General features: G+C 33.5%; 1 protein-coding gene and 1 pseudogene across 1 annotated transcript; both read left to right on the top strand.

Annotated features, from left to right (window-relative positions):
- The first annotated feature begins 2,201 nt into the window (after positions 1–2,201).
- LOC139500460 (S-methylmethionine--homocysteine S-methyltransferase BHMT2-like) lies at positions 2,202–10,790 on the top strand. The gene is made up of 6 exons (XM_071289198.1): positions 2,202–2,259; positions 6,784–6,992; positions 8,738–8,849; positions 9,242–9,420; positions 9,863–9,944; positions 10,484–10,790. Exons 1-6 carry the CDS (start codon positions 2,202–2,204, stop codon positions 10,768–10,770), a joined length of 927 nt encoding a protein of 308 aa, XP_071145299.1. The 3' UTR covers positions 10,771–10,790.
- A 5,576-nt stretch (positions 10,791–16,366) lies between these two features.
- Positions 16,367–25,954, top strand: LOC139499919 (betaine--homocysteine S-methyltransferase 1-like; annotated as a pseudogene).
- Positions 25,955–26,458: the final 504 nt, after the last annotated feature.

Below are 26,458 nucleotides of genomic sequence, written 5' to 3'. Positions count from 1 at the left end.
TATTGATATGAAAAACACTTACCATGAACCATAAGAGCAATATCATCATCTGATCGCAATCGTTTTTGCCTTAGAATAAAATCAGTAACAGTATCGTGTTTTTTTCATTATTAATTAGATTATATAGGTGATTTTCAATTAACCTTTTATATAAGGGCTATTCATTAACATAACAAAAGATGTAAAATGATTTAATTTGAAAAGAAAAGCTACAATAAAAACTGAATTCAAAACAACTTAATAAATTTAAAAAGACATGTTTTACCCCCAGTAACTTATTTTAGATAAATCAAATTTAAACGGTATTAACTGTCCTTTCAAAGATTAAGATATTTCGGATTTAAACGGGAAACTCCACGCTAAAATGTACGACAAACGGGACAATTTTTCGTTCTCTATTGTTAATTTTTCATTTTTTTATGGTGATGTTCCTTTGGCACTATCTTACAGTGTTTATATTTCACAGCTCGTTCGCTATGCCCATGTCTGTTGTAACGCTTTTGATTTTAACAAATACTGGTAAATTATTAAACCAGGGATATAGTTACCATAAACTACTCAACACCTTTAGTAAATTTTTCAATAGATATAAATATTTGGTTTTGAAGTTTGGTTGTACCTGTAAAAACTAATTGCAGACGGGATAGCACATCCTCATTTTTACGGAAATGTTGTTAACCGTGCCCGGATATTTAGAAATGATTCTTGTAAACTTATTGCTCCTTTAAATAAACTTATTTTAGAAGGTTACCAATTCAACACTGTAAAAAGATCATTAAATATTGTTTTTATTGGTATAAATATTCATTCATACATCCTTGTCTTTATTTCCGCATAATTGAGATACAATGAATACATACAATTAACTAAATATCAGACAACAAAAAGAATAAACGAAATAGGAACAGAACAAAAACAGTTTTTTTTACATATACAGACAAATATATACACTTTAGTCTCTCAGCATTAAGGCCTTATATAATCTCGATTGATGACATATCATTATTGCCCAACCTGACACAACGTCCATATGTTGCTATGCACTGAACCACGTGAACGTGACATAGCCTCTCAAACTCCGAATGTTCGGCACTTAAATTCAATGGAATTCTTCCTAGTAAAATTTGATATTTATCCTCATCATCATATTCACTAAGTTCACAATAAAGTTGTAGCGAAAAATTCTCGATAATCATATCCTACCACAAGTCGCGCAGCTCTGTAGTGCAAATGCAGGAACAACATGCATGTACATAGACATCATCCTTTTCGCATGCGACGCACTTATCTCCTGATGAATTTGGTATATCAGCTAACAGTTTTGTAATAAAATATGAATTTCGTATTTCTGCAAACGATTGTGCTTTTTTCCAGAAGTTTGTCATAGAAACTGTTTTGTGAATATTTCTAAAACGTATAAAATTGACATCTAACGCAATACGGTTTAACCAGTTGACTGACTGTTGTTCGTTAACTGTTTAGTGAACAATCGATTTCCATTGACTTTTTGATGGGAAACTACCCGTATCGATATATTCAGTAAGATATTGAATAAGTCCATATGTTCTTAGAATGTCCATAACATCAGGAATGTATCCATAGTGACGGCGGTGAGGGTCTATGAGGAATGAAAATAGTCGAACCAAAAATATTCTTTTTGAAAGATAATTGTTATCTAACATACACAGTTTTTGAAAAAGAATAGTTTTCTTTTGTGAATAAAACTCATAATCGGATGAATTCCAATAATGCTCTCGCACATATCAGATCTGGTAGAAGTTTTTAAAGCTAAAATGTGTTTGACAATGAAGTGCTGAAAACAATTAAGCGTCGTTATATCACATGATTTGAGGTTACACCATGTTTCGCAGCCATAAAGAACACTTGGTAAGACAACAGTTTTGTATAATTTAACTAATACAGACGGATTGGTTGCTCTTGACATTACTCCTTTCAATGCGAAGTATGCGTTTTTACCTTTTCTACAAGCATTTATAGTTCTGTTCTTAGTTTTGAATCGAGAAATAAGTTCAATACCTAAATGTGTATAGTTTTCAGATAATGGTATATTCTTATTTCCAATACACCAGTGGAAGTTAACAGTGTTTTCTCTTGTATTTATGGAGAATTGCATAATACTTGATTTGCTTGCGTTAAAACAGAACCGCCAGTTTCTAGCGTACTCGAAACACACATCAAGCATGCGTTGGAGAGACAGTGGGGACGTGGCAATACATGATATGTCATCAGCAAGAGCAGGTGCGTTTTGTTTTGATTGCATTTCTCAATTTCACATATTAAATCATTAATAAAAATTAAATACAGTACACCAGACAGCACACTGCCTTGTCTTACACCTTCTAACACTGGGAAAAAGTTTGACTGGTGCTGGTTAACAACTATAGCACTTTTCGTGTTTGTATGAAAGTCATTGACTATTACCCATAATTTATTGTTCACACCTAGTTGAAACAATTTGTACATAAGACCAAGTCTCCAGACTGTGTCGGATGCCTTCCTACTATCAAGAAAAGCTACAAAAATCTTACTACAAAATTCAAGATTATGGAAAATTGTCTCATGAAGATTAAAGGAAGCTGTTAGGCAACCGAGGTTCTTCTGAAATCCTTGTGTTGACAGTTAGGGAAGTTTATGTTATCTAATATGATTAGCAAACGGTTTTTTATAACATGCTTAAAGACCTTTGAAACACACGGCAAAAGTGTAATCGGACGGTAGCTGTCAGGAGATGTTTTAGGTTTATTGTTTCCTTTAAAAAGTGGTACTATTAAACCAAACTTCCTGTCATAAGGAACACGACCTTTCTTCACTATGAGGTTAAAAACTGAAGTAAGGTAACGGATAAGAACTTCTCCGCCGTATATCAGATGTTCATTTTGAATTTTGTCGTGTCCGCTGGCTTTTTTACGCATCAAGGATTTGACAATATCACGCACTTCACTGTCTTTGATGACTCCACCAGGTAGGTTCTCATTGCAGTTATAGCAGGTGTTTAAAATCTCTGAATACGCACTGTCAATAAATTGTTTCTTTGACGTATCAAAAGTGTCAGTATTGTCTGTTGTACAATTGTTTGAAAAATAGTCCATAAAGGCATTAGCAATGCTTTCTGGGTCGTTACATGTATCACCATTATGGATAATTTCCGGATAAATTCTTGATGTTGATGGTCTACATCTTTTTACTAGTTTCCAGAATAACCGGATATCGCACTCAGCTGCTTCGTTTATGTCATTGTAACATTTTTGAATATATTGTTCGTAAGCTGCGTTTTGCACATTCCGAAATTCATATTTGGCTTTTTTGTAATGTTTATACGATTCATGACTCATTCCTCTGGGCCGTCCATCTGCCAGCCATCGTTTACGCATTGACCGTTCCGTCTGATGAGCTTTCTTAACATCGGGTTCCAGTATGGTTTTGTATATGAGTTAAATACGCACTTAGGAATACCGGAATCTGCCGCTGCATGAAAAATGCTTTCGATTTCCGTGTTAACAGTATCTACATCTACATTGTCTGAATTAATTCGGTCGGTTAACAATTCTATTGGTACGTCCATAGAATCTTGATAGTTTCTTATATGTTCGTCATTAATTTTATGCCAAGCCGGAAATTTGCTATACGAATTCATTATTCGGTGTGGATTATTATCTATCAAAAGTTCTACTATTATCGGTAAATGATCTGAAGTACTGCTAATCGAACCTTCGTCAAGAATTTCACAAGACCTCAGTTGCTTAAGTACACTCTTATTTACAAGAAAGTAATCAATCATAGTTTTCTTAGTTATGAACGTATAATCAGGCCCTGTATGCTTAATTTTACCACCTGAAAATAACAAATCATGTCTTTTAACAAATTTTTGCAATTCGTCAGATTTACAATGGTTTGAATGCAATCTGTCTTTAGTACGACAACTAGCATTAAGGTCGCCTGCTACAATAACACTGCCATAATTACAATAATAAGAAACTAAAGTATCTAACATGTTCAATTCATTTCTATAATTATATATACTATCGTCAGAAGGTAAGTATGCTCCAAAAATAAAAATTGACCTATTTGATTTGATTTTTATCTGTAAACCTACAACTCTTTCAGAGTTTATATCATGTATCTCACTAATATATATAACAGAGAATTGTAGTGTATTTTTATACAATATAGCAACACCGCCTTTCCCGTGATAAGCGTGATATTTATTTGGTAAGTCTTCAGCTTTACCTATACAAGTGTAGCCTTGTTCAATAGTGGAAATGTAATGTAGAGAACTCTTTTTAAGTTTGTGTTCAGAAACTACACAAATATCACAATCTGTATTTTTCAAAAGACTACTTAAAAAAACAGTGGAGGACATTATGCCTCTAACATTCCAAGCTAATAATTTGAGACTAGACATAATCAAAAACAAAAGAAATATACGCAAAATACAATAGTTCAGTTTTGTTTTACACATTTTGAAAAAGAGTTTATTCATGGTGCTGTTCGTTTTCAGTTTCATTTGAAAAACGATGGTTCCACTCATAATTACTTAACCACTTTCTGCATTGTACTCCATCCGGCCAAACATTATGAGATTCAACATAATCTGCGCAATTTTTAACAACATTGAGTTTGGCAGATACTCGCTGTTCACTGTGTTTTGGGTTAAACAATCTTAAGTAAGTCACATGTACGTTTTCTTTCTCAAGATAAGCTAGAATCCCTGATCTCGTGGATTTAGGATTAATACCCGAGGGATAATATCTCGCCGTTCTCTTTCTTTTAACACCAGTAAAAAAGTTTTCATCAGAATCTGCGGGGGAGGTATCTATACCCTTGGTTACTCCATCCAATCGTACAGGTATTTTATAAGTCGTGCTCAATTGTTTATCAATTTCGCGCAAACCGTTATCTTTATGTGAGTCCGAGTGTGTATTCGTGTAAGACTTCGGAGTTGACAGTGGTGAAATGTTACCATTAGTCGATTTATTTACTTCGCTTGGTAAGACCGTTACGGGTGAGCACACTGGAATGTTTATTTTTGTCTGCTGATTACTTCTATTCGGAATAGAGTTCACCTGTTTTAGAAACGGTTGATTTGAGGCATGAGCCGGGGTTTCTGTTGATACTTTTTCGGCGTATGATTTTTGGGTTGATAATTTTAATTCGTTAACTTGTTTTTTCAGAGAAGCTTGTAATTTGTTGAACCTTTCACATGGCTAACGGAGGTAAACACCAACACGTGCACGTGATCTGGAAAATATGCGTGACATCACTATTGGTAAACATCAACATCTACGGGTAGAAAAACAATAATTCTGGAACATCGGACTTCTGACGGATCTCTCTGTGCCACATCATTCCATAATACTTCGTGGGCGCCAAATGTGAAAGGGGTCTCTTCCGGTATAAATTAATAACTAGAAGACTTTCTAAGGTTCGGATGGTTTTATTACCAAAGAATAAAAACTCACTTGTGGAGTGAGTTCTCTAGTAAATAAGGAACTTGGCACAAAGTAAATAGTCTACATCAGAGTCTAGTCATGTCTGGAAAACTATGTAGATGAATATAGTCAATATACAATCTGTCAATATGGGTTTCTGCTATAATAGTCTGGGTAAATAATGGACGTCTTTCACTGACCAGTGTCCAGGTAAAATTCTACCCAAGGTACACAAAGGAAAACTCAATTTAACCGCCAATAACCAAGAACCAATCAAAACAAGAGTTCAGTTTCAACCCCCATGAATATGTATGAGTAACATTACTCAATACGTAAATTATATACTAAATCAAATCATAAAGGATAAATATCCTTTAATAAAAATACTTTGCAAGAGTGAAATAATTCAACTAAAGACTCAATAAGAATTTGATAAGTAGATTTTTAATATAAATCAATGATTTCAAAAGTGCAAATTACATAATTTATGAAGCATGAAAAATCACTCTGCTACATTTCTATCTCAGCTTGTATTCTTTGAACGCAGGTCATGTAAGAATTAAAATTGAATTCTCCAATTTCTTTGGTTTGTTGATTAAATAGTTTGTGGTTAGCATCGTATTGTATAAATTTTTGTTCGTTCGCAACACAGTGTCGACTTAATATGTCATTAACATTTTCGAGATCAGTTTTTAACTTATTGTTTTCGATTTTCATGTGTTTGATTTTTTTTTTTGGTTTTCCGTTTCTAAACGTTCTAATTCTGAAATACGTTCTAAGGCCGATTGTAGGGTGGCTCTTAGTTCAATAACGTTACAGTTCGGTACCGTACTTTGATCACTGACTGGTTTGCTTTCGTCTTTTCGAAATACTTCATCGATCCCAGAACTGTCACCATTGATAAACATGTACAGAATATAAAAATCGTTTGCATATTTTAAAAAAGGACAAAGAACAACTATCCATAACACAAAAAAGAAACAAAGAACATGTATCCATTAAATCAAACGGTAAAAGCTATAAACAATACTCATCTTGTTTCATAGTGTTTAAAAAATTGTAAAGACTACATCTTACAGCATTTAACCTTTGTATATTGTATTTATGATATAATTCCAGTCGTATTGTTGTGACAATAACGTCGTTGTTATGCACTTGTTGAATTCCCTTTTGAGCAATGGGTATTATTATATGCAATTTACATATTCCATATGTTTGCTTTGCACATTTGTGTCTCGTGTAATTGTTATTATTAACAATGTTTGTAGTGAAGTATGCGATTTATTCAAAGTTGAACAGTACACTGTTTATATTATCTAATTTACAAATAAAGATAAAAGTTTTCAGTATTACGCCAACAGAGAGAAGCTTCGATCTATAGGAAGGGAGGATGAACTTGAGAAACTGAACCGAACGGCTCTTAAAATAGCAAAAAAAGTTGCAGTCCGGCACAACAAACTAACGGCAGCAGGTCTCTGTAATACACCTTTATATGTTCCAGGCGATGATACATGTACTGCTAAAGTCAAAGAGATGTTCAAGGTGTGTATGCTGTGTAAAAATATGACAATTATACTCGGCAATGAAGCACATACACACACTATACTGTATATTTTTTTTGTGACGATATGACATTTATAATCGACAAAGAAGCATGCGATATTATCATACCATATATTTCATTTGATAGCGGTTTCAGCTTTAAATTAACACACTTGTTTTACTTGCGCTATATGGTTTTAAAAAATTCAGAGAAATTGAAGATTTTTTTTTTTAATTTCATTAAAGGTTTTACTGCTGAAAAAGAAAAGAAACAAAATGAAAATAAAAATAAAAACGGCTATGTTTAAGAATTACACACACCACCATGTCGTAAATAAAAAGTACCAAACTAAAGATTGGGCCACACAAACCTTATCGAAAACTGGGTGTAAAACCAAATGATCCGGAAAGGTAAACTGTTTTCCATTCAGTTGTTAGCAAAACACAATAAGTAAAGCGTATTTTACTTCCTCACAGGTTTACATTTGCTATAATTGTTTTTCATTCCAAAACATTTAATTGTATAATATCCCACAACACCAAGTCATGACACACTATAGATTGAAATAAACAATTAATTTCCCCATAGGTGACAATGATAGCCTCTTTCGAGATACAGACTTTAGAAAGTTGATTTTTTTAACGAAACCTTGCTAGAATTACAGAAAAAGTTATTCAGAAAATATTTTTATGTCCAAAAAATATAGATTCGCGTTGCTTTTCTTTAAGAAATAATTCTTTCATGCCATGCTCTATGCTCATTTTAACATGGGTAGGCATTATATTTGTTAATATCTTAATACCGAGCGTTAGCGAGGTATTAAATGTTTACAAATATAATGCCTACCCATGTTAAAATGAGCATAGAGCATGGCATGATAGAATTATTTCGATTCTAATAGGAATATTTTGAACTTTTGTACTTCGGAGCGGACCTATAGTAGATGCTCGAAATGTCGCCATTTTGATTTGATGAACAAAAACGTTTTAAAAAATTCAACAGTTTGTCAATAAAAAAAGAACAGAAACATTTAAACTTACTTTAAGAATGTTTTTATTTAATTTCCTAGCGAACAACACCAACAAAAATGTCCATTTTGATCTCTGGTGTTGTTAAAAATTCATCTGACGTTGCAATTTCAATTGTGACGTCAATCACGTGCAGCCCATATTCTATTCAAATTAGAACATGGCTTTGTACCCAAAGCTAAAGAAGAACGTCATATTAGAATAACGTATTTTGTACTTATCTCTCATACATAACAATTTTGCACTTAAAATAACGTGTCTCGTCCTAGGGTTGAAAAGACATTTCATATCCGTTAGGGCTAAGGATAATATTTATTTTGGCCTATGATATAATGCAGAATGCACGAAGTCTCCAATAATAAAAAAAATACGGGCGCACATATCAACCAATCAGGATTAGCCATATTTTTAATTCTGAAAACCATGTTATGCTCATAAAATAGCTGCGTCCATACAATCTAACGATGTATTGTAACCCACAGTTGCAACCGCTCCATGATCGTTACCGCATATGTTTTTAGAGATATAGTTAACTCATGATAACATACCATTGATCACGAATTACGCTAGTATTAAAAGATCTATATTTTTAAGATAAGTCTTTTCCAATATCTAGCAATTTTCCGCTACATTCATGTTTTCTTAATATTGTCAGTAATTCAATTTTATAATGTATTCGATTAGAATAGAAGTACGATGATCATTTATATCTGTAGGAACAAATAAAATGGGCAACGGAAGAAAAAGTAGACTATATAATAGCAGAAACGTTCAATGATTTGGGAGAGGCATTGCTGGCTTTAGAATGCATCAAAGAATTTGGAAACGGTAAGACTATAAATGTATCCTTCACAATTAAAGGTCGTTGTTTTCCCGATAAGTTGATATATCATTGTTTTATTTGACTAGACATGACTACCTATTCATACATCACTCACATCTAAACAAATGTTCCACTTTATCAATGGTGTTACTTTCTATACTCCATTTGGACGCATTATCGTAAGCCTAAACCCCTACTATTATTTAAATGATATATACAACGAGTTCAAATCCTGGCAAAGAAAGAAAATAAGTATGCTTCTCAAATTTGCTGATTTAACATTGTTGGGCTGAGAACATAATTTTTAATCCAACAAAAAAAATCTTTTTTGACAACTGCATGTATTCAAACATTATAATTATAGTAATGATAAAATTGAGAGACAGTGTATTTACAGGTTTACCAGCTGTTATAACGCTGACACCCTATGGACCAGATATTACCACAGATGATGTGCCAATACCTGAGGCTTGTAGACGTCTGGAGAAGGCGGGAGCTGCAGTTGTAGGTCTGAATTGTGGCAGGGGTCCTGCAACTATGCTACCTCTTCTCAGAAAAGTCAGGAAAGTTTGTAAGGTAACACCAACCGTAATGAATCAATTTATAATATATTTGCAATGTCCAAAATGAAATTTATTAATATGTATAAATTTATTAATCTGATAATAAAAAGTTAAATCACAAAATAACTGAACTTCGAGGAGTGGAAATATATAGCAAATGTATAATATAGTATGGATTTTACTCATTCAGGAATATGTCAGTTGTTATCAACTAGTTTTTTTCTATGTATGTTGACGTTTGTTTTGTGACAGTTCTGTATTTCTGTTGTTTGTTTTTTCCTCTTATAGTTGATGTGTTTCCCTTAGTTTTAGTTTGTTACCCGAAAGTTGGAGAGTTGGTTCTTTTGCAATCAATATTTCAGCTGTATTCTTTTAAATTATCATAGTTTTCCAAAAGATGTAGTTATTTCTGAAAGTTAAGGAATGATCTAATATCTTATTCTCAACAATTACAGGGTCCAATAGCAGCATTACCAGTGGCCTTCCGTTGTACGGAGGATTGTAAGACTTTCCAGTCCCTCAAAGATCCAAAAACAGGTACATTGTGAAAAGAGTTCAATGGCATTGTAACAATTACTGACCTGCAAAACACGCTTTTATTACTGAATTGGACTTTTTCTTATATATCATGATCCGTTGAATAATTATGATATGATTATAAGTATGTTAAGCTCCGTGATTCCTTTTTCTTACAATACCCAATCTATCGTAAAACACTAACCCATCTATCGTAAATCTCAGCAGATGACAAAGATACAATATTTCAAATATATAACATAAACAACTAAACTTAAAACAAATACACTACTGTGCTACATTAAATTGTTATGTAGAAGGTTTATCCGGTAAACTCATTTTTATATTCAAGACTATACACGCCTATTCTAACTTCTGACCAAATATGCACGCCTATTCTTAATTCTAACCAAAGTCGTTTGAGTTCTCTTTTATATAATAATATATATACATATAAAAGTCACATTTTCACACTGTTTGTTTTACATCTAGTTTATAGTGTTTTGCTTTTTTTCTCAGGTAACAAACATTTAATGTTTTATTTTTGTTTGTGTTTACAGGTGAATACCTATACCCAGTTGACTTAGATAGTGTTAGATGTAATTCGTCTGACTTTGAGAAGTTTACAAAGGAAGCATTGGAGATAGGCGTAACATACCTTGGAATCTGCTGTGGAAACTGTGCCACCTATTTCCGTGCGATGGCCGAGGCTTGTGGAAAAACACCACCTAGTTCAAAATATACATATGAGTCTTCCCTAAGTCATGTATTTGGGGCACCAGAAGGGCAAAAGTACACAAGAGCAGATAAAATTCGCGAATTTATGTTGGACATTAAGAAGAATTAAAATTGTTTGTTTAAATTAAAAAAAAATGTTTAAAGGTAGTAAATAACTTTGTATGTGTTTGTCTATTCCATATCTCACTTTAATAATACCGGTTTGTGAAAATACTTGTATGTTCTTGTATTTTTTTATCTTACATCAAACATTGGTTGTTTTTTGACTTTTGCATGATCTTGAGTTGTTGCATCACTTTTATGCTCTTGTATATCCAATATCAAACCAAATCCTAGATTGTTTACTTACTTGTCTGTTGTTTGTTCAATTACTTTTATGCTCTTGTCCATTTTAGATTCTATCATATCATTTGCTGTTTTATTATATGTATTTCACCAATCTCCAATCATATCATGGGTTGGTCATTTACCAAGCTGTATGTTGTTTTCAATCCTATACATCATCATATCCTAGGTTGTTTAATTATTTGTATGTTCTTGTATGTTTATAGATTATTTATGTTTTTCTACTTAAATCTCATTACATAATCAACTAAATCGTACAAATTTTCCCCAAACATCATAGAGGAACAATTTAATATACGTTGACTCGTTATAATATATCAACATTTGTGTGATTTAAGAATATGCGCCATCTAATTGATAATCGAGATGATCTCTGCAGAATTCGGTAGGTTATAAACTTTTTGATCGACAATATTTTTATGCAGTTAAGCTGCATTATGCGAGCACCATAGATTTGTGTTCTACCCAATAAATCCTGAAATACTTGCCATTGTTATTATCTAGCTTGCTACTATGTTATATATAACTAATTGAACACTTTTTTAATACTTTTTATTCTGGATTACAAAAAAAATGACCAGAAAAACCTTAAGGTGTAACACCACTAATTCAGGCCCGGCCAGAAAGCACATACCAGAAAGTAGTACATATTTAACACAAAATAGTTTCTACGCATGAGTGTAACTTTCAAAATATGTAAAATATTTAGGTATTTTTGGTATCAAATGAAAGCTGAAGGACTGGTGATCATTGTAAAACACTTTTGGACTTTTGATTTTGAATATTAAAAAAAATGCACCAAATTTTAAAAAGAGGGTACATTTTGTCTGTTTGTCAGATCTGAAGTACCTGTTTCGGTACATCCGTGTTCCGGGAACCAGTTCTTTCTTATATGCAATTAAAGGTATGTTGATTTTTTCAGTACAAGACACCATAAAGTGTTGCTTTGAAATGCAATGATTGCCACTTTATTTGAACTTAAAACAAAAGAGGTGTGCCTACTTGAAACGGAGGAATTTAACATAGAAAGCAATGGGACCATGACTTAGTGGTGTACTTCCTTAAATGATCGTCGATTTATCCAAAAGTTTTAAAGTTACACATAGGAAGTAGTGCTTATTAAGAATCCTTGTGTAGTTCATTATGACTTGTGCTTTTAGCTAAGATGTCAAAGAACAATTGTATGAAATATTTAATCGCCGAAAATCTCTTAAGACAAGTAGTTTAGATTTCCCAAATGACAAAAGTCGTAGGAATATTGTTTGTCATCAATACGTAGTACAATAATTTCAACTGTTCATGCTGTTGGCGGCAATTTCAAATTAGAAAAAGAAATTTTCGTAGCTTTTCAATTTGGAGGCAGGTGTGCAAATTAGCGGTGGTCCGAGGTCCGCGACCTTCCACTTTTGCAAGCGGAATTTCGACTAGGATAGTTGGTTTCTAGCTACGCCCGACGTAGTAACCTTACATTTGAAAGAAAATAAGAAATTACTTTGCAAACCTTTTCACCATGTTCACCAAAGTCTCCAATTAAACGAGCTAAAAACTTATTTTTATCATTATTATTCATGACGGCGATGTTCATTTTGTTCAACCGCTAGCTTTATACAGAAAATCGCCGACAAATATTGTATAAATTCGAGTAAAATCGTATCTGATTGACAAAAACAACATTGTAAACACATAACAATGGCGGCCGTGAAGACAAAATTTTACAAAATCGGATCCGATTCCGGAAGCGGATAAGGGTAATTCCGGGTTTGGCGATCATTTACAAAATAAATCCAAGCAGGTGAAAAAATACATCTATGCATGGTAAATGAATATAAACACTAGTAATGTAAACCAAAAGATATATGTAGAAGAAAGAAAAAGCAGAAAAATATTTTATTCAGAAACTCAAAATTACTTTTTGACAAATTTTAATTTAAAAATCCAATACAACGTGACAGCTGGGAACAGTATATCTAACAATATACATGTTCATGGTCACAGTCTAAATTTTCTTTATAAATGATAAATGATGATAATGCATGTGAGATGCTTTTAAAGTGTAAAGTTTACTGCAATTTCGAGGGGTTATTTGTTTTTTCTCAATTTTGAAGGGTCAGTAGCTGAAAGTTTCATTCTTTTTTTTTCACTAATAATGCAAAGTATATATACCTTAATGTAAGTAAATCATATGATATATAGGTGGCATTCTTTGGGCCAATCTACCCCCTCCTGTTTGATAACTTGGAAACGGTCGAGCTCCCCACCCCTAAACCATATGAGGGGGCAGATCCAGGATTTTAGGTTAGGAGGGGCGCAAGCTTAAATTTTCGCTGAGCAGAGCGAGGCTAAAAAAAAATGAGGTAAAATTCTCGGAATATTCTTTATTAAGCTGAGAACAACCCATGCTTTGCAAATTTAAGGGGGGTGCATGCCCGCAACCCTCCCCCGTCTGAGTCTGCCCCTGCGTATATTCAAGTATAGGACAATATAATAAATAAAAAATGAAATATAGGGGGAGTCCCTGGAGTTACCCCACCCCTCCTGTTTGAGAACTTGGAAACGGTCGAGATCCACACCCCTTAACCATATATATTCATGTTTGTGACAATATGAAAAATCAAATGAAATATAGGAAGAGTTGCGAGGGGTCACCCCACCCCTCCTGTTTTAGAATTTAAAAATGGTCGAGATCCCCATCCCTAAACCATATATATTCATGCATGGGGCAATATAACAAATCAGATGAAAGATAGGGGGAGTCCCTGAGGTCACTGTTCACCCTCCTGTTTGAGAACTTGGAAATGGTCAAGATCCTTACCCCTAAACCATATATACTCATGTATGGGACAATGATAACAAATCAAATGAAATATAGGGGAAGTCCCTGTGGTCATCCCAACCCTCCTGTTTGAGAACTTGGAAACGGTCGAGATCCCCACACCAAAACAATACATATTCATGTATGGATCAATATAACTAATTAAATGAAATATAGGGGGAGTCCCTTGGGTCACCCTACCCCTTCTGTTTGAGAACTTGGAAACCAATGAGATCCCCACCCCTAAACCATATATATTCATGTATGGGACAATATAACAAATAAAATGAAATGTAGGGGAAGTCCCTAGGGTCACCCTACCCCCAGTGGCGGATCCAGAAAATTTTATAAGTGGGGCCCACTAACTGACCTAAGAGGGGCCCGCTCCAGTCACGCTTCAGTGATTCCATATATAAGCAACCAAATTTTTTCCAAAAAAGGGGGGGCCGGGCCCCCTGCCCCCTAAATCCTCTGCCTACCCCTACCTGTTTGAGAACTTGAAAACCGTTGAGATCCCCACCCCTAAATTATATATATTCATATGTATGGGACAAAATAACAAATCATTTACATTTACTATGGGCAGGTCAGTCAGACCTCACCTTTGATCCCTGTTGAAGTGAACATTTGTCTGATTCGTGTCTCATAACTTTTGTACTATAGAACACAAACTCAGTTTTCTTTCCAGGGAAACCAGTCCATTTATACTATTACATGTTCATACTAAGTCAAATTGAACTTCTAGCAGTCAAATAAAACCAAGGTTAACTACCAAGTAGAACAACTGCAATCATTGGGAACTTGTACCACTGCAGATTCACCATAAAAAATATACATTGATACCGTATATGCATTGCTTTTGAAACCTTGATAACATATAAATTATTTGCCTTAATAAATAAATCATTAGATAAACATGAATGTACTATATATGAATGTTTAATGTTGAGGCAACATTGCCACAGTTTTCATAATTACGGTTGCCTTGGTTTTTGGTTAACTGCCTTCAGCGCTTACAGCGCTTTGATTGTTGACTTTGGAGGATTGGTATTTCAACAGACAGTCGGGTTTCAAGTGGATACTAATTTTGCATTCGTACTAGACGATTTGTTTTTCTACTAGTATGAAACAAAATTTATCCAGAACCCTCTAAAAGAAAAAGAAAAAGAAAACAATTATCTTAGAAAATTGCGGATGGTGTCATTATACTTGAGGGATTCCGCAGGAAATTGAATACAATGCCATTTAAATAATTAGATAATCACAGGCCTTGATATAACACTATTGAAGACTATTTTGTGGTTGCATGGAACCTTTTTCATAATGGTACAAAGAGATTATGTTTTGTAGATATTTCATCTGCAAAATTGCTCGCACGAGTAACGATATTTATTTTAAATGCAGTGAAACATATCAACTATTGTGTAGTTTGCTTCCCAAATATTTGTTCTTGAAATTATCTGGTGGTCTTTTTTTCTAAAAAAAATGCATTCAATTTGTATCCTCCAATCTTGATTTTTTAGTCTATCTACATTTTACTAAATAAAGGCAACAGTAGTATACCGCTGTTCAAAAGTCATATATCGATTGAGACAAAAACAAATCCGGGTTACAAACTAAAACCGAAGGAATTACATGAATTATCAGAGAAAAACAATGAAACAAGAGAAACAATGAAAAGAACAAAAAACAAACGACCATGCAACACACACAGAAATTAACTATTAGATAACAACTGCCATTTACTAAAACTAGTATTTTTATGGGCGTTATATACTATAACTTGAGTGTACTGTATACATGCGCTTGATGACTAGTTTTGTTTTACTGTTCGTCCTTCTATAATTGTTATTTCACCGGTCGAGACCAAAGGGGAGGAAGGTTATACCAAGGCTTCTGACGTTAGTTTGTCTTTACAGGTTGCACTTTGTAAATACCGCGCCTATTTCTGGCAGATATAGAATATTCATATATATAGTTAATTTTCTTTACATACTTGTTCCCAGTTATGATCTCTATGTTACCACTGAGTATACATATGCATATTGTTTATATTCAAATCTGTGGTAATCCTACAGTTAAGGTAGGGGTAGCTAAGAAATTTAGTGTTAGTTTATACTCTTAGAAGTTCGGAGTATTAACGTTGAAAATATGCTGCATAGCCCTACCTTTTGACCTTTGAAAAAAAATAGTATTGCGTATCAACTTTCCATTCTAAGATATGATTTTTTTCAAAACTTTTTAGTAAAAGTAGTACAGTTTTAACCGTAAAAGGAGATTCTATGGGAAATTGCATTGTCAATATTTACAGAAATGCAACCTTCACTTGTTAATTTTATTTACATTACCCTACCACGATATGACATGGGATAGACACGAATTTTACCCCAGACCGTATGATTTCCAGATAAAGCTCAACGAGTCATTTGTAAAAGCTGTAAGCAAATTTCTACCAAAACCTGAGACACAGCCTATTTACTGAATCTTGACCTTAAATTGATGAGGATTACACCTTATGTAACACGAAAAGGTCATGGATAGGTACATTTATTCCGATAAATGAAAGATAACACGCTTTTATAAAGGAAGTACACACTTTCACAGACTTTTAACTGCATGTCAATGTCTACTTCAGGTAAGAAATTTTTATATAAAATCAACCTTACACTTCGGGAATTTTTTTTTCGTTGCAACAAATGTATAGACAGAATATGCACAACATATGTTCTTAAAGGAAAGGGCCTTCTAAGAACTGTAAGTGTTTCCCTTTGAAGTGTGTACTCACTCTATCCTAGTGCAACTTTAACATGGAAGACATAGGTAATTAAATACAAATGCTCCAATGAAAACATTAAGATACAAAAGTGTAAAATAATACATCAGATCACGAAGTAGACTTAAATGACAGATACATAAGTTTATCACAGTTGTATAATGGATGAGGACGCATTGCATTTGCGCTGTGTCAATTATTGAAAAATACAGTATTTCATTTACGCCAAAAGGATATATTTCATTTGCGTCAAAATAAAATTCTGCTTTGATAACAATTAAGGTAAAATATAACAAAAATGTTTGAATAAAAGGTGTATCTTGAATACTATAAATAGCGTAGGGGATTTCCTCTGAATAAGTAAGTGAGCGCATATTCATCTCTCATACTGCGATTCACTGAAAGTTATTTTATAGTGTTCACATCTATTAGATGATTGGATGGACCTTCGGAAACAAATATTAGAAGCATTATGTCTGTATGTTTTATGACCAGACATACAAGATATCTGATGTATTTAAAAACGCATATAAATCGTGTAGATGGATAAAAAAAATGAAAAGCCAGAATTACAATAGATTTGGACAGCAATAGATTGCATGAAAATATAACGCTTGAGACTAGTAAGAAGTACTATCTCAGCAATACAAACAATAATCAGTGTTATATGTTTTCAATTTGGTTTCGGTTTTAACGATGAATCATATCAAATCAAACCAAATATATTTTATTGTCAATTAAAGACGCCCATTACAGTCAGATTAATTACAAGTTAAATTTGGTACAAATGATTACAAAATGATTACAATTGTTTGAATACAATTAAATCAATGATTACAACGAAGAGAAAAAAAAAACACACTAATGTATATTAATAAAATGTATCATGTTTCAACTTTGACAAATACAGTGTTCCTTAAAAATATAGGAAACTGAATTTAAATATTCTGGTTTTTCCCCTGGTGCTTTTTATGCTCACTTGATTAAAAATGTGACTATCTTTATTGGACATTAGCCAAATAAATGATAGAATGTGTTTTATTATGCGTTCTAAACTATGTTGTAACATTTCTTTAAAATCTTTTTATATATTTATCTTATAATCATGCTATTTACCTGAATAATCTGCTTGATATATATTAATTCACGAGTTTCGTCATGTTTTAGGACATCACACCCCATATACCTATTATAATTTACAGATTTTATTCAGAGATTAAGGAATGGTGAAAACATACTCATCGCAGAAGGTTATCTTTTCGAATTTGGTCGAAGAGGATACCTGAAATATGGTGCTAATACACCGGAAGTAGTCGTCGAAAATCCAGAACTAGTTAAGTGATGCACGAGGAGTTTGTTCATGCAGGATCCGATGTTGTTGAAGCTTTCACTGTAGGTTCAGCCATTTTGTTTTGCTTGTTTCTTTTTTTACTGTCACCCATATCTGTTATCTCCCAATTGATACGATATTCCCGTGCTTGCATTTCCTATCATGATTTTCGTGATAGAGGGTTGCTGCTCACAAGGAAGCTATTAATTAAACCAAGAGTTTCAAATGGTGAAGTTGAAATCATTCCTTCGTAAATTTTACGGACGCCATCACGATTTGGTTGACCGTTATGGAATAACCGTTGCACAAATGATATCGGATATGTTCCTTACGTCGTAACTACAACCCCCTTCCCTTTCATGAATGTGACCTACCGAATTAGACTATTTACCGGATTTGTTATCACATAAGCAACACGACGGGTACCACATGTGGAGCAGGATCTGTTACCCCTCTGGAGCGCCTGAGATCACCCCTAGTTTTTGGTGGGGTTCGTGTTGTTTATTCTTTAGTTTTCTATGTTGTGTCATGTGTACTATTGTTTGTCTGGTTTTTTTTTCATTTTTAGCCATGGCGTTGTCAGTTTATTTATAAGATTTATGAGTTCGACTGTCCCTTGGGTATCTTTCGTCCCTCTTCAATATGACACATATCAAACTCCTTGTGAATGACTTATATTAAACTTAGTTTAGAGGATTTGAAAATCACAGTAAAGGAAAAGTAAAAATATCTGAAAAGCTATGCTGTATAATCGTATATTCTATATTAAATATCATAGCGTGAGAAATTTTCAACTGTCAAACTTCCGAAAAGAAGTGTTTTGATTAAAATGCATCTGTTTATTGTCTTTAGATGTTAAAAAATCTTACTTTGTTTAGTTCTAGCCTTTTTCATACGCCTTTACTATCCATGCAACAAACATTGCGAGCACCTTTTATAATCATTAATTTATCATTGATAAAAACAAATACATGTAATATGCTTAATATTGCAACAGTATTATGGTCACAGAGAAAAACTAAAAATAATAGGAAGAGAAGATGACTTGGAAAAGCTTAATAAAACTGCCCTACGGATATCTAGGAAAGTAGCAAGAAAACACAATAAGCTGTTTGCATTTGGATTGTGTAATTCTACTGTGTTTGTACCGGGAGATGAAAAGGCTAATGCTAAAGTCAGAGATATGTTTAAGGTAAACTGATATGTTTAATATAAAAAAATTGCTTATATCTTTGCTACAAAATACCTTATATATCTTAGTTTACTATATATGACAGTGGATAAGTATATATATTGACTGTAACGCTGAAAATGACTTAAAAATTATTGTTCAGTCTTCTTGGAGCTGCTAAAATCACAATGACCGTTTCAGATCAAAATTAATAACTATTTACCACAGTAAATATGAAAAATAATGACTGAAACGTTGAAAATTACTTAAAAATAATACTTTTCAGTCTTTTTAGAGTTGATTAGATCAAAATGATCGTTTCAAATCAAAACTGGTTTACTAGTGTAAATAATTAAATGGGCCACCTTCTCCTGATTTTTTTAATAACCTATTTGTTTATTTTCTTTGGTTACATCTTCTGACATCAGACTCGGACTTCTCTTGAACTGAATTTTAATGTGCGTATTGTTATGCGTTTACTTTTCTACATTGGTTAAAGTATAGGGGGAGGGTTGAGATCTCACGAACATGTTTAACCCCGCCGCATTTTTGCGCCTGTCCCAAGTCAGGAGCCTCTGACCTTTGTTAGTCTTGTATTATTTTAATTTTAGTTTCTTGTGTACAATTTGGAAATTAGTATGGCGTTCATTATCACTGAACTAGTATATATTTGTTTAGGGGCCAGCTGAAGGACGCCTCCGGGTGCGGGAATTTCTCGCTACATTGAAGACCTGTTGGTGACCTTCTGCTGTTGTTTTTTATTTGGTCGGGTTGTTGTCTCTTTGACACATTCCCCATTTCCATTCTCAATTTTAGTTCTAGTTATGAATATTTTTCATATTTAACATATGCATTTACAACAGGAACAAATAGAATGGGCCGTAGAGGAAGGCGTTGATTATATCATAGGAGAAACTTTCAATGCACTTGGTGAAGCAATGCTTGCATTGGAATGCATTAAAGAGTATGGAAAAGGTATTGTTAATAATCAAATAAAATAATCTTTCTGCAACTCGCGAAATATATAATCTATTTAGTATTTGGTACTGAATAAGAATGTGTCAAAATATACATTATTTTTAATCGAAGTCAAGTTCTCTAGATGAACCGTAACATAATTGATCTTGCTATATCTTTAAGCCTGTCGTATTAGTATGCTGTTACTGTCTTAAGAGTTTCAAGAACTATTTGATGGTTAAAAGTGTTGTTGTTTTTAATTCGATCTAGGGAAACCAGCAGTTATAACAATCGCTGCATATTTCCCGGATATAACCACAGACGATGTACCTATACCAGAGGCATGCAAAATTCTAGAAGAAAACGGAGCGGCTGTTGTAGGCCTTAATTGTGCAAGAGGTCCGGAAACAATGCTTCCTTTACTAAGAGAAATACGAAAAACATGTAAAGTAAGTAATCTGGCACTTCATTAGCTACTGACATTCATTATATATAGTTAATATAATCCGCTCTATGTGAGCTATTATATTTCTGTTGCACGATTCTTCTTGTTCTTGTTCTTCTTTACCGTGAAGGTACACGTAACTGTTGCTTCATTCATCCTGTCACCCCTTTTTATATTTAATGGATCAACATTTATCTGGGTCAACATAATTTCATCATCCAATCAAATTCTGCCTTAAATTGAGGAGTTACAAATCTAAAGTTTTATACAATAAATACAAACATCAGAAATATCTAAATTATATTGAGAACAAATGAGACTACAACGTTTCAAAACAATAAATGCATACCAATTTAACAAATGATGACACAGTGTTCAGATACAAGTAACATTTTGTTTTGTTTATAGTTGTACGCGTTACAGTTTATTCATGTTCCCTAGATATACGCGAAAATATTTGTTCTTACAGCTAATCACAGGAGAAAACATTTCATCCCTTGCATTCATTTGAAAAATCTAAGTCTAAAAAAAACAAATTGAGAAGAAAACGTTTAAAAAAACAAGTGCATTCCAAAATCAAGTCCTTTAAGCAGCAGGGTAATGGGATGCTATCTATAATCTAATGGTCCAATCGACTGTGCTATGAATGTGTCGCCATAATGTCGTGCTATGAATGTGTCGCCATAATGTCGTGCTATGAATGTGTCGCCATAATGTCGTGCTATGAATGTGTCGCCATAATGTTAAAATATTCGATTTCCAGGATGCTTTTCTCAATTTGTAGAGAGAAATCAGATGTCAGTTAGTTGTTATGATATTGTATGCAAATCTGTCCTTCAAATGTTTAACCTTTTATTACTGTACAACTTATTTAATTGGAGTTAAGTTCATATTCTACCACAGTGACTGTATTAAGTGCCATGATTTTATAAAAATGTTTAAAAGGATTAAACTGTCGTTGTTAAAAATCGAATTGCACGAAATTTATTGATAGAAATTGTTTCTCTAATTAATTCAAGAAGATATACAGACAATTGTTTTCCTTTTTTTCGTATCTCTGAATAAAGTTGTATTCATTCTATTTGACGTTTTGTGGAATGTTCGCCCTTGTCCATGACGTCACAATAGAAAATGTAGAGAAGAACAAGAAAATTTGACGTTATAATAGAATCTTGACCAATGAAAAACTGAGATCAAACGAATCACACACTTATTTAATAAAAATATTTACACGTCGGAAAATGATAAACGGGTTAGAATTAGAGAAGTGGATGTAACTTGTAGGAAATAAAAACCTGCTTTATTTGTTCAACTAGTACTCCAAGCAGACGTGTTCATTGCGCATAGGGTATACAGATTATTTCACATACGTGATAAAACGGTTACGTGTATCGCTAGGGTACGTTTATTGTTAGTTATGCTTAACGTTAGGGTACTTGAAGAAATTGTTTCGCATGCCTATAGAGCACATGTACACAATCATTTCATTATGATACTCTTCAAATGTATTAAAGGGTCCAATTGCTGCTTTGCCGGTTCCGTTCCGTTGTACTGATGAATACAGAACATTTCAGTCCCTGAAAGATCCCAAAACAGGTAAGACCATACAAAGAAAGAGGCGTGGTACATTTTTGTTGTATTTTAAACTATTTACCTAATAATTTCATTTTGGATGTAACGCGTCTTCTGATTGGCTGACGTTGTTTTGTTTATCAGCCAATAGACGAAATTTTATCATGTGAGCGTGACTTCAACTACGTGTTTTCATGGTTTACTTTGATTTTAAATTATATTAGTATTAAAATTATGATTGTAATATTTTTTTTCTGTCTATTCGAAATAACATAAAAAAGAGTTGCAAACTTAAAAATAACCTGCTTCGCGTGTTATTCAGTGAGCACTACATTTTTTATGTTATTCCTTCTTAGACAGAAAAAAAATAGTACAGTCATTCCTTAAGGTGGCTTGGGAATTTCCGTATAATTTCACGCATAAATTACCATGCACACGAATAGTATGTGTAGTAAATTCACTATTATTTTTTTAAGTATTTTGATTGATTAAAAACGTTAAGCCTCGGTCACACCTTAACGGATAGCTCGAACGGACGCCTAACGGATAACTCTGCTTCAATCCGTTCATATCCGTTAGACGTCCGTTCTTATTTGTTAAACGTCCGTCCATATCCGTTGCAGTCCGTTTAGCGTACATTTTATCCGTCGACGTCCGTTCTGTCCGGTGAGCATGTTCAAAACTTTAAACGGACGTCCAACGGATAAAAAGTCCGTTGAACGTCCGTTAAGCGTCCGTTTTGTACGATACTCCTCCGTTTCGTTTCCGTTTGTTCTCCGTTACGTGTCCGTTATACATCTGTTGAAGGTCTGTCAGATAAATTCACCAACGGACGTCTACTGGACGTTTAACGGATAAAAAAAATCCGGCACTTCTGATAGAAACTTCGAATAGGCCCGAGCCACATAACACAAAAACTGTTCCAAAATGACTGAAATTGAATATGTTAAATTTTCACTCTTTGACTGTCGATGCTCCATGTCTCTCTTCGTGTGCAGCTCATGCGATTCTGTCAGTTTTTATGTTAACATATAAAAAACTGTCGAACTAGTAAATAACATGGTTCAATTCACAATGCTAGAAAATCCACTGTCAGATTGTGATTTAAAGAAAGAGTAATATTCAAATGTATACACATAGGTGTTGAACAATTAATAAATAGCCTCCCACCATTTATACGATTTTGAAATCATTTCCTTACATGACCTTAGAAATACAGTTTATTAACGTTCGTGGTTTGAGTGAATGGTCAGAAATACAGCACAGTGTCGTTGAACTGTCACAGTAAATTATAGAGTTTAAATAGTCTGAGATTCACAGACCGTTCACAAACAATCCTGCTTGAAAAAAATATTCAATGGTAGTGTCGTCTTTATGTTCTTAAGTAGATATAGGAAGATGTGGTGTGAGTGCCAATGAGACAACTCTCCATACAAATAACAATTTAAAAAGTAAACCATTATAGGTTATAGTACGGCCTTCAACACGGAGCCTTAGCTCACACCGAACAACAAGCTATAAAGGGCCCCAAAATTACTAGTGTAAAACCGTTCAAACGGGTAAACCAACGGTCTAATCTATATAAACAAAACGAGAAACGAGAAACACGTATATATTACATAAACAAACGACAACTACTGTACATCAGATTCCTGACTTAGGACAGGTGCAAACATTTGCAGCGGGATTAAACGTTTTAATGGATCCAAACCTTCTCCCTTTTTCTGAAACAATAGCATAACATCACAACAAAGAAAAACATACGATAAAATATCAATTGGCCTTTCTCAATTTCATTTAATTAGTTAGGGAGGCTTTTATATTTTTTAATCAGAAATTAGAATATATATGAAGGACTCAAAAGTATGGTGGGTTCCAAATCTATGGCAGATTCTTAATCTATGGTAAATGTGACGTTACAAACGCCAAACAACTCAAATCTATGGCAGATTTTTGTTTTCTCAAAATCTATAGCAGATCTTTAAATTGCGTCACATTAGAAAAACGCAATATTACGTTTTTGCGGCCACAAACGATTACATATTTTTTGTTACCATCACAATGTTGTTTAACATTATGGAATGTTTATTTCACACATGTTTATAGACATGTTACGTACATGTCCACTTGTTTAAGACAAGTCAATGGTCTTATATGTGCTGCATTGTTTTCTATTTGCACAAATATTTCCATTGACTTGGAAACAACAAAAATCCACTATAGATTAGGAAGTTAAAAAACTTGCCATATATTAGGATTGTAAAAAATCTGCATTAGACTTGGGACGGCATGACGTCACATTTGCCATAGATTAGGAATCTGCCATAGATTACGAACCCACCATAGATTTGAGTCCTACATATATAAAGCCGAGTAATAGAAAGACTTTAAATGAACTATGAACGATATTTGAACTAGGAATTATATAATAATACTCCTATTGCTTTTATACAGTTTGCAATTACATTGATCTGGTACATTTATATGTTATGAGACAAAACAAATTAATAATTTCTTAGTTGCTAGACATAGAAGGGAATATTGTTACGCTGTTATTACTCCAAATTTCATTGGAACCGTTTTATATGAAAGTGAAACGAAATAAATATGTATTGCAACTAGGAACTTTGTTAATGTATGCACCCTTAACCATGTGAGCAAAACCTGAAATGCTATTTCATGCACGATGACAAATCTTAAAAGGAAATGCATTTCTAACACAAATGATAGACCTCTAAAATTAACTTTGTATACATAGAAAATGTGAAAACAAAACATTACTAGAAATCAAAACCGAAAAATATACTCCTTCTACGAAAACTAAATTAATATCTGAAATTTATCGGTACATTATTATGTTAAATTTGTTATATAACAGTGTAGCGGGTGAACGTTTGTGATATTGTGTTATTTATTTGCAGGTAAACATCTTTACTTAAATGATTTAGAGAGTGTCAGATGTAATTCTGCCGACATACGTCACTTTGCTCATGAGGCCAAACAGATAGGTGTGCAATACATAGGTTTATGCTGTGGAAACTTTGCCTCCTACTTTCGTGAACTAGCAGACGTTTATGGAAGAACGCCCCCTGCATCCCATTATTCACCGGATATGTCTATGAACTCCGTTTTTGGGGATGAGGAAACAGGAGTAACTAATTCCCTAGCTGCTAAGATGAAGGAATTCACGCTAGGTATCAAGAAATAATTGGAAACCAAAGTGTTTCGTCGTTGTTTTTTTTTTTTTTTTTAGAAAAGAATGATTTATATTGGGTGTTCAAATATAACACTATCGACAATATTGATGAGAAGACAGTGAATCAATTGTCTGAAATTAAGACACTAATTCATGGTTTTATGTTAAGGCTAACTAAGTTAACGTTCTTATATGTGTCGGTATACATCTTTAAAAGTGGTGTTCTATGTGAATAGCGCCTGATTGGTGTAAAGTGACGTCGTCATCATGTAAAACGTCAATTTTGTATTTACGTTTTTCACTACCAACTAGCCATGGCGTTGTCAGTTTGTTTTAGACTTACGAGTTTGACTGTCCCTTTGGTATCTTTCGTCCCTCTTTGAGTAATAGATTGTATGAAAAAAATTGTATGACCATATGATTTTATTTTATTATTAAAACAGAAATTAAAGCACAAAACATGATTAAATATTTATCGACAAATACAATAACGTGTTTGCCGATTACATGTACTTTCTATACAACCTTTCACTATTATGGCAAGAATTCAACCAGAAATTATTCAGAAAATAAAAGAGAAAAAGTACATTATCTGCCCTTTTGTGAGTTATACTAGTTCAGGAGCCAACGTTGTGTGAAAAAGTTACCAAAATGTATGACCAAGTTAATTGCTATTAAATATTTTTCCTGAATATATTTTTGATCACTTAGTTCTCCACTGACATGGGTGTACTGATACACTCACAAAATAAACTGTAATTACTATAGAAGAGGAGTTGGCCCACCCCATAGATTCTAAGCTTAAAACAAATAACAAAAACTAATACACAAAGAACCATCTTAATACTTAAAAATATGTTTTAAGCCCAATGTCCATCAATAAACATACAATTTAACATAATTATGTTATAATCTTAAATGTCAATCATTGGAAGACGTGCGTTATTCATTCCATGTTTGAAATTACTAGACTGTTTATTATCGTCCTGAACTGTTCCTGTTGTTGTTGTATGAAATCTTCAATGAAGTACAGCAACTGATATTAAGTGCGAGACGGCATTTAACCGTATCATTGGACCCGAGCGCGACAATCGAGGTTCGGAGTACCATGGCACCTCATCATTGACATTGACAAAATTAGAGAACCCTTGTAAATGTGAAATGCGAAATGAACAGGAGTAGTCTACCCTTGATAA

The sequence above is a fragment of the Mytilus edulis genome, chromosome 13 (assembly GCF_963676685.1).
Source record: "Mytilus edulis chromosome 13, xbMytEdul2.2, whole genome shotgun sequence".
NCBI classification, from domain to species: domain Eukaryota; kingdom Metazoa; phylum Mollusca; class Bivalvia; order Mytilida; family Mytilidae; genus Mytilus; species Mytilus edulis.
The sequence above is the reverse complement of the archived record's forward strand: the minus strand, read 5'-3'. Positions and strand labels throughout refer to the sequence as shown.

Excerpts from the sequence above, each read along its gene's own strand:
- LOC139500460 (XM_071289198.1), top strand. The coding sequence starts at position 2,202 with ATGCGTTGGAGAGACAGTGGGGACGTGGCAATACATGATATGTCATCA. Across the intron at positions 2,260-6,783 it reads TATGTCATCAGCAAGAGCAG|ATAAAAGTTTTCAGTATTAC; the intron begins GTGCGTTTTGTT and ends TTACAAATAAAG. Across the intron at positions 9,945-10,483 it reads CCTCAAAGATCCAAAAACAG|GTGAATACCTATACCCAGTT; the intron begins GTACATTGTGAA and ends TTGTGTTTACAG.